Source organism: Spinacia oleracea, chromosome 2 (assembly GCF_020520425.1).
Source record: "Spinacia oleracea cultivar Varoflay chromosome 2, BTI_SOV_V1, whole genome shotgun sequence".
Classification (NCBI taxonomy): Eukaryota; Viridiplantae; Streptophyta; class Magnoliopsida; order Caryophyllales; family Amaranthaceae; genus Spinacia; species Spinacia oleracea.
Window position 1 is genome coordinate 4,394,807 of NC_079488.1, and position 8,871 is coordinate 4,403,677.

The 8,871-nt window shown below is 36.4% G+C and overlaps 2 protein-coding genes across 2 annotated transcripts; both read left to right on the plus strand.

Annotated features, from left to right (window-relative positions):
* The first annotated feature begins 586 nt into the window (after nt 1–586).
* LOC110803455 (GTP-binding protein YPTM2) lies at nt 587–5,254 on the plus strand. The gene is made up of 8 exons (XM_022008965.2): nt 587–893; nt 1,565–1,637; nt 1,765–1,812; nt 2,724–2,771; nt 2,855–2,926; nt 3,027–3,182; nt 4,166–4,269; nt 4,888–5,254. Exons 1-8 carry the CDS (start codon nt 880–882, stop codon nt 4,979–4,981), a joined length of 609 nt encoding a protein of 202 aa, XP_021864657.1. The 5' UTR covers nt 587–879; the 3' UTR covers nt 4,982–5,254.
* Nucleotides 5,255–6,401: 1,147 nt separating this feature from the next.
* Nucleotides 6,402–8,871, plus strand: LOC110803459 (anthocyanidin 3-O-glucosyltransferase 7). Its single transcript, XM_022008968.2, has 2 exons — nt 6,402–6,975; nt 7,872–8,871. Exons 1-2 carry the CDS (start codon nt 6,465–6,467, stop codon nt 8,756–8,758), a joined length of 1,398 nt encoding a protein of 465 aa, XP_021864660.2. The 5' UTR covers nt 6,402–6,464; the 3' UTR covers nt 8,759–8,871.

The window sequence follows — 8,871 nt, forward strand, 5'->3', positions numbered from 1 at the left end:
ATAAAGTAGGATCAAAGTGAATTATGTGAATAGTGCAAAAAGTCAAAACAGTGCGAGTACTAAGGGACAGATGGAGTAAGTTTTTATTAATATTATTTTTTGGTGTACCACCGGTTCACGTTTAGGGTTAATCCGAATTCAATGCGAGTTCTGAGTGGATAACTTCCAGTCCCCTCTAAATTATTGTTGCGGGGGATCGAACACGATCCTACCAAGTTCAGCCTCAATCATCACTGACCAACATACAATTGATAGTTTTTATTAATATGTTTTTTTTTTTGTTCTACTACGAGGAGTTCCCACCGCCTTCGGCGAGTGGACTAATCTCCAGCGGGAGTTTGCATGGGTACCTCGATGGGCAGCATCCCTCCCAGTTGAGATTTTTTCCATTCCCAAGGCTCGAACCCGAGACCTTGGTTAAGGAGCTAGAGGCCATTAACCACTCATGCCAATCTCAATTGATAGTTTTTATTAATATGTAATCGCATATAATTACTGTCAAACTAGTATTTTATCGAGTGTGTCGGTGAAACTGTTACCGGTATTCGATGGGAGAAATTGCTTTATTTTATACACCTGGCAAGGGAAAAAGCAGCCGTGCACAGCAGTTCATTCGCACAAAGCTCCCGGCCTTCACACGTTCTCTCGTATAAACACTGCACAACCACATAGCCCACTACTTTTTCTGAATCGTCTCTCCCAAAAAAAATCCCCCAATTTTTGCATTTCCATCATCGACGATTTCCCGGAAATCTCTGTTTTCCGATTTATTCTCTCTCATCGCACGTAAATTCTTCCTTTATTCGATCGACTCCAAGTATCAATTTCTTGCTGAAATTTCAAATCTAGGGTTTCGATCATCTTTCAGTACTTTCAACCATGAATCAAGAATAGTATGTTTTATATCTCTGATTTACTGTGTTTGATTTTCTATGAATTTTGGTTGATTGTAGTAGGTTACTGCATTGGGGATTAGGGTTTTCTGTGCTTGGCATGAGTAGTTTGATTTATTGAAATTGAGGTTTTGATTACGTACTGTAGAAATGCTTATATGTTTGATTGAAGTTTTTCTGGTGGAAGTTTTTGTTGATTATGGAATTACGTATATTTTGGTCTTCTGTGCGTTTGGCATGAGTAGTTTGATTTTTTGAAATTGGGGGTTTTGATTATTTTACTGTAGAAATGTATGTTAGTAGTTTGATTGAAGTTTTTCTAGTGAAAGTTTTTTGTTGATAATGGAATTACGTATATTTTGGTCCTCTGTGCTTGGCATGAATAGTTTGGTTTTTTTGAAATTTGGGGTTTGATTATTTACTGTAGAATTGCTTATATGTTAGTAGTTTGATTGATGTTAATGGTATTAGGTATGTTCTGTTTTGTTGATATTATGCAAAAATTATAATGTGGTAATCGATTGATTGGGGAAAAAGTAGTTTTGTTGGAAATGACAGATGAAATGGTGGGTCAATTTGGATTTTGTTCTGTAATTATGTTATTCAAATTGAGGCGAAGATATCCGATTGATAGGCAATAATTTTGATGCTGAACAACGTTTCTGGTGCAGTGATTACCTCTTTAAGCTTTTGCTTATTGGAGATTCTGGCGTTGGAAAGTCATGCCTTCTGCTGAGATTCGCGGTATAGTTTTCTGTTATTTCTTTTGATTACAAGAAAGGGACTAATTATGCTTTTTTTTCTTTTCTGCTTCATGCTTCTAATGGAGTGATCACTGATTAACTAGAGCTTTAATGCTTCTCATATGCAGGATGATTCATACGTGGAGAGCTACATTAGCACTATTGGTGTTGATTTTGTGAGTATATTCTTACTTGACTGTGGCTAAGAACCCCTTCCATTCCTTTAAAAATAGCTGTGATGCTCAGAGTCGCCAATTGCCTTTCCTGTACATTGTCATCACGACCTAAACCAAGTATGGACTGGCCCACATGGGATTAGGGTTAGCAGAACAAAAAAATGGACGTTGTTCCTTTCCCACTGAATGAGTCTAAGCTTTGAAGAAAAAACTATCTTCTTGTTCTTTCTTTGGAAAATCCAGAACTATACATTTCTCTTGATTGGAAAAGCTATTTATTTATTTTCCGGTTTCAAAATCTGTAACCTAGAATTTGAGGCATTAGTTGTTGGAATGGAACATTTAAGGCTTTTATCTGGCCAAGTGAGGTGACCTTGCTGTGGTTTCGTTGTAGCCAACTAGCCAATTGATTGTTGGTCGTCTGTGGGCATAGAGATGTATGTATGAAGGAGAACAAAGGTATACTGGTCAGTCATCAGTGACAGAGGAGTTGATCAGTCAAAGATGCAACCTTTTTAAACTTTATTCTTTCCCTTTCTGCCTTTATTATCCTTTCATGTATTACTTTTTTCTCTTGTTTGACGAGGCCTTTCTTATCTTTATATCCTTTCTGTTTAAATAGCATACTGTAAAACCTAATATGTTGCTTCATTAACAGAAGTATTTTGATGATAGATAGAAATTGTAGGTGTACTTGTGTGAGCGGTGTCAAGATCTTAAAAATAATGGTTATTAATAGCTTCCCTTCTTTTAAATAGGAATAAAAATGTTTCCCATTGTCAGACCCCTGGATCCGTACCTGAGTTGGATACCCTTTTGGCAATATGTGAGTTTGAGCATCATAGCAAAACAGGAATAATGATTGAAATACTTTATTGATAAGTTTCCTGAAAAAATGTTCCATTCTGTAGAAAATTCGTACAGTCGAGCAGGATGGGAAAACCATTAAGCTGCAAATTGTAAGTCTTTGGTTTTTTGCAGTTGCTATGTGATTTTTAAGCTTGGTAAAACCAGATTTTGATGTTGGTCTTGTCCTATACAGTGGGATACTGCAGGACAAGAACGCTTTCGGACCATTACAAGTAGTTACTACCGAGGTGCTCATGGAATTATAGTAAGCTTACATTTCTTCTTTGCATTCATCTAAGAATCTGACTCATGTCACGCTCGTGTTTTCTTTGTATTAATTATTTACTATGCTATTTTTGCCGTAGATTGTATATGATGTAACAGATCAACAAAGCTTTGATAATGTCAAGCAGTGGCTGAACGAAATTGACCGGTACGCAAGTGACAATGTTGTCAAAATTTTGGTCGGAAACAAATCTGATTTGACTTCCAACAAGGTGGTGTCATCTGAAACTGCAAAGGTACAGTCAGCCTACCTTTCTCTTTTTCAATAATCATTCAGAAGCATTCTACGTTGGACTAGCCTAATACTTCCTCCATTCTTTTTTAAATGACACAATTGTACTTTTGGCACTATTCATATAATATACTTTGACCATCAATTGTGATTTATACTTAACAAAAAATATAGTCATGTGGGGTCTTGTTATAATCGTCTCATCCTATAGTTTTATAATATCAAACTTTTATAATTTTTAACCATTGATAATAAAAGGTATTAATGGTTGAAATATTGCATTGGCAAACGTGACAAAAAAATTGTGTCATTTAATAAAGAATGGAGGAAGTATGTAGGAGCTGTCGCTTAGATATGTAGGTTCCTTTTCCTATTATTGGAGGAGCTTGTGCTTGTTGAGAACAAAAGTTTCGCCTTCTATTGCTGCTGACCATTAATCCCACTCGTTATCTGGTGCCTCTGGATGACAAATGTAGTTGCCTACATTCTAGTGTAGAAAGTGTCTTTAGCACCTTGTGGGTCAAGTCTTTGTATGGAAGTCTTTTAAACCAAAGTTGAACATATACTATAGAGAGCTAGCTAGCCTATTAGCTATATTCGGTGAAATTGCCCTTATTCAAGTGTAGGAACCCATGGGCCATGGCTAGCCAGTTAGGGGGATGTTCTTGTACAAATTTTTGTGTGTTTCAATTGTGAGTTTGTATTAAGTGACGTCTGTCATCTGGAGCTCAAGTAGAAGTCACTTTGATCAGTTGAGGGAGTAATTTTTTTTTTGGGCCTGAGAACATTTTCTTTTATTCATTTACGAGTATGAGAATCAGAATATAGGGAAATCACATCCAAGATAACGTATTCCACATTTCCACCTGATGAAGTATGCCTTAATAAAATGTACAAACGAAAAAGTATATCTCATTTTCATATTTTATTTGATGATTAAAATTTTAAGTAATTAAATCTGCTTCTCATGCTGTTTATGTTCTGAAGGCATTTGCTGATGAGATTGGTATCCCATTCTTGGAAACAAGTGCGAAGAATTCAACAAATGTAGAAGAAGCCTTCATGACAATGGCAGCAGAGATCAAGAAAAGGTTTAGTTTTACTTTACCTTTCTATCTTAGAAAACCAAATTACCCCTTTCTCTTCCTGTGAAACAGTAATCATAATCACTTCTTCTATCTTGTGGACTAGGTTAGGTTCTATATTTTATAATATTGATTTGCCCTCCGATGATGGTGTATGAGCATGAGTGTTTACAATTTTTTTGTGAAAGCACAATGTTTAAAGCCTGCGGACTCGTTGATTCAGATTAACAGTCTATAAAGAATTATAGAGCATCTTGCCATTCTGTGATATGCGCAGAACCATCTAGACTCTTCATGTTTGAAATCTTATGTTGGGCATTGATTTTTGCTTTACTGTGTTGTACTCACTACTCACTACTCAGTACTCAGTGAGTTGAATTTGGCTCTGTTTAATTGGACTTATGTTGTCTGGACTTATTTTTATCTGAAAAAAACTTATTTTGTCTGAAATAAAGTATTTGTGTGTGAAAATGTCTGAAATAAACTTATTTTTTCTGAACTTATATTATCTAAACTTATCTGAAATTAATTGAAATCTGAACTTATTTTGTCTGAAATAAGTCGAACATAACACAACCTTTAATATATATATTATTTTAAGAATTTCACGTTTCTTGTGTGTAGAGTGGCAAGCCAGCCTGCATCAAATGCTACCAGACCCACAACAGTACCAATCCGTGGGCAACCCGTGGGCCAAAAGTCTAACTGTTGCTCGTAATCTACCGGTCTTTTCTGTTATGCTGCTAATGCCGGGTATGCAATGGATCGGGACTGCACAGCCAAAAAGACTGTGGAATGCGTTAGTTCATCAGTCTTACTGTGTTTTCATGTCTGTATATTATGCTTCACTCTATGAAATTGATGTTGGATCTTTTTACGTGTTGGATAGAAAGTTCAAATTTGTTAATGTCTTCAATAGCTTGACATACACTTAAAACTGGTGGTTGGTTCACAACCCTATGCAAGGAACTGTTTATTTGCTTTTAGATAACTAACTTGGATCTTTGAATCATGTTTAAGTTTTTCATTCACAAGTCTTCTTTACGAGGTCAAATGATAGCTAGGGGCTAGGGTTTGTTTTCTTTGTAATATAATGAAGCAGATGTCAACAAGCGTAGCTTGTGTTTTGGGCAAAGATCAAGTTCTCAGTTGGGTTTGGTTGCCCGACCCAAATAGTACTCGGCAACTGAGAGCGGAGAAGCCAATATCTGTTATGTATTTCAAGATACATATTTACCCAACTAAACGACAATAGGGATAAGACAAACATTAAAACATGTGCCATTTTTCAAAGAACATATGCCATTTTTAAAAAATAGATGTCATTTTTTTTCAAAAACCGATGCCATTTTCAAAAAAAAAATTAATTTTGTCCTTTGCGTTTGATTTTAGCCTATTTTGTTGTTTGGTAGGATGATATGTATCATGAAATACATATTAGATATTGATTTATACTTCCTCCTCGACAACTTCTATTGCCCTTGCACTCGGGTCCAATACCCGAGTGTGACTCAGAGTCTCGGCTTTTACACGCCCTCCTTGGTATCAACCTTTTTTTTTAGTAAGCCTAAGTTTATCCCTTAGACTGACTCTGGCACTTCACCTCAGCTTTAGACTAACTTTTATTTACTTTTTCATTATTTAGATTTACACAAGACTCTCTTTATTTTACACATTATCCTCAAATTCACCTCTTATTCACTTAAACTCCTAGTAAAAAAAAAGAAAATGATGTAGGATAAAGTGGTGATGTGACACGATATGATTTGGTTGGAAAAAAGGTGGAGTCTTTGGTCAATCTTTTGATTTTTAAACTCACCTTTATACTTATTGTAGTCTTTTTAACACATTATTCTAAGAGTCTGACTCCTGTTACCTTTAGATTAAGGATAAATTTACCCTGAGGTCTTATTGTCTTCACCTGATCTGATTTGATCTGATTTGATTTGATTTGACACGTTATCCGTGAGTGTTTATTTTTTATTTTTCTAGTCTTATCTAATTTGATTTATTAAGGGTCTACCACAAATCAAACCTACCACCATTGTCACATCAAGGGCCTTTGTGATTTTGTCCATCAAGTAATAAATGCTGTTGGTTATTATGAGCCACAAATAGTTCACGAGATTTCCTTAACTACCACACTATACATAGTAACACATTACAAATCTTAACCATCCTACAAAAACAAATCAAATTCAATGGAACACCCTCCTCCTCCTCCTCCTCCTCCTCGCCGCCATGTCGCGGTGTGCGCATTCCCCTTCGGAACGCACGCCGCCCCACTCCTCCACCTCGTAAAACACCTAGCCACCGCCTCACCCGACACCCGCTTCTCCTTTCTCAACACCGCCACCTCCAATTCCGCCTTGTTCACCAAATCCGATCCTTCTTCTAACATTATCCCCTGCAACCTCAATGAGGAGGAAGGGGGAAGCCGAAACGGAAACCCATTTGTGCGGTTTATTGAGACGGCGGGAGTGAGTTTTCGACGGCGGATGGAGGTGGCGGAGGAGGAAGCTGGTGGTGTGAAGATTAGTTGTGTGATTTCTGACGCTTTTTTATGGTTTTGTGGTGAGATTGTTGATGAGGAGAAAGAGAAGGGTAATAATTTGTGTAGTTGGATTGCTGTTTGGACTTCTAATGTTGCAAGTATTTCTGCTGCTTTTCATACTGATGTTCTTCGTACCAAATATGGCGTTGTCAAACAAGGTATAGCTATGCAATTCCTCTTTCGAAATTAATTACTATCAGTTTCAGTTTTTGTTTGAAAATATTGAATTAGGGACTAAAAAATAGTTTATCTATAGTACAGTAATCAGGTTCAATTGAAAACGGACAATTTGAAAATCGATAATAAAAAGTGGGAACAGCTTTTTGTGATTTTGCATGTTTTTAGTTTTGTAGAAAACTGAATAAAAAAATGATACTAAATGGATTTTTAAGGTTCGTTTTGTATCACGGTTAATTATTGAATTATGATACCAAAAAAACTCATATTTTTAGTTATTTCCTTGAAATAATGCTTAAAGATCCGTAAATTTCTAAAATAAGCCATATTTTTAAGTTAGTTCTTACTCTACCGTCCATGTCAGTAAGATATAGAGATTTTTTTTATTTTTTTTTTTCGGTTCAACTCTGAATCGCATTTAAATTGGCGTTTGAACGGGGTAAACCACCAGCTCAAAACTTGAATTGGCCGTTGTATGCCTTACATTCAAAACTTGCTGACAAATAATAGTTGTTACTTTCCTTCCCTCTTTTTATTGGGTAATATAAACAGTCAAATCAAAGTTGAACCGCTATTTCAATTGGCAGTTTATTGCTGAACGATTAAAAAAAAATTGAACCGGATTATTTGATGATGTGGACGGTAGAATGATAAATAACTAAAAATATGGCGTATTTTAGGAATTTACGAATCTTCCTAACATTATTCATGGAAATAGCTCAAATAGTACATTAGACATATATATAATCGTTTTACAATACTTAAAAAAAAGAAAAAAAAAAGTAGTAATTGCATATGTGATATTTTAGATTGTGGATTTTCTGGTTTATTTAGGATAATGATTGTGAATTAATGTTGTTTAAAAAACTTTGAATAGGAATCGAAGGCCGAGAAGATGAAGTAATAGATTGTGTACCTGGATTTTCAAATATTCGAGTTAAAGACATACTAGATTGTGTCCCTGGAATGCTCTCAGAAACTATAAACTCAGCATTTGATCAAATGACATACAAAATGGCATTGAGTCTGCCTAAAGCTGATGGTGTTGTAGTAAACTCTTTTGAAAAACTATCACCCACAATCACAAATGACCTAAAATCCAAAATGAAATTGCTCTGTATTGGACCCTTTCCTTCAATATTCCCACCTCAAATTGTTACAGACAAATATGAGTGTCTACCATGGTTAGACAAACAGAAAGAGAAATCTGTTGTGTATATTAGTTTTGGCACGGTCGCCACTCCACCACCACACGAGTTTCTAGCCCTCGTAGAAGCTCTCGAGGGTGGCGAGTTCCCCTTCTTATGGTCGATGAACGACTCGAATAAGGGGCTTTTACCGTTAGGGTTCGTGGATCGTGTTAGGGAAGATGAGGCTTTTGGGAAGATCGTGGAATGGGCCCCACAAATGAAGGTGTTAGGACATCCTTCTGTAGGTGGGTTTGTAACGCATTGTGGATGGAACTCGATATTGGAGAGTATGGTGAACGGAGTGCCTCTTATATGTAGGCCGATGCTTGGGGACCAGAAGGTGAATCAAAGGTTTATTGAGAGCGTGTTTGGAGTTGGGGTTGGATTAGAAGGCGGAGTTTTTACAAAGAGTGGAGCGATCAAGGCGTTGCATCGAGTTTTGTCGAGCGATCAAGGGAAGGAGATGAGGAGGAATGTACAAGTGTTGAGAGGGTTGGCTGAAGAGAGTACTAAACAAGGTGGTAGCTCAATTGAGAACCTTAATGCTTTGATAAAACTAGTTCAAAGTGCTTAATAAAACTAGTTGTATGTTCTTCAAGATTTGATTTTGTTTTCGTGCTTTTTTGTGTGTAAAAATGTTCTAACTTAATTGACCAACAACAACGTAACGGTCTTGTGGTTGTGCAA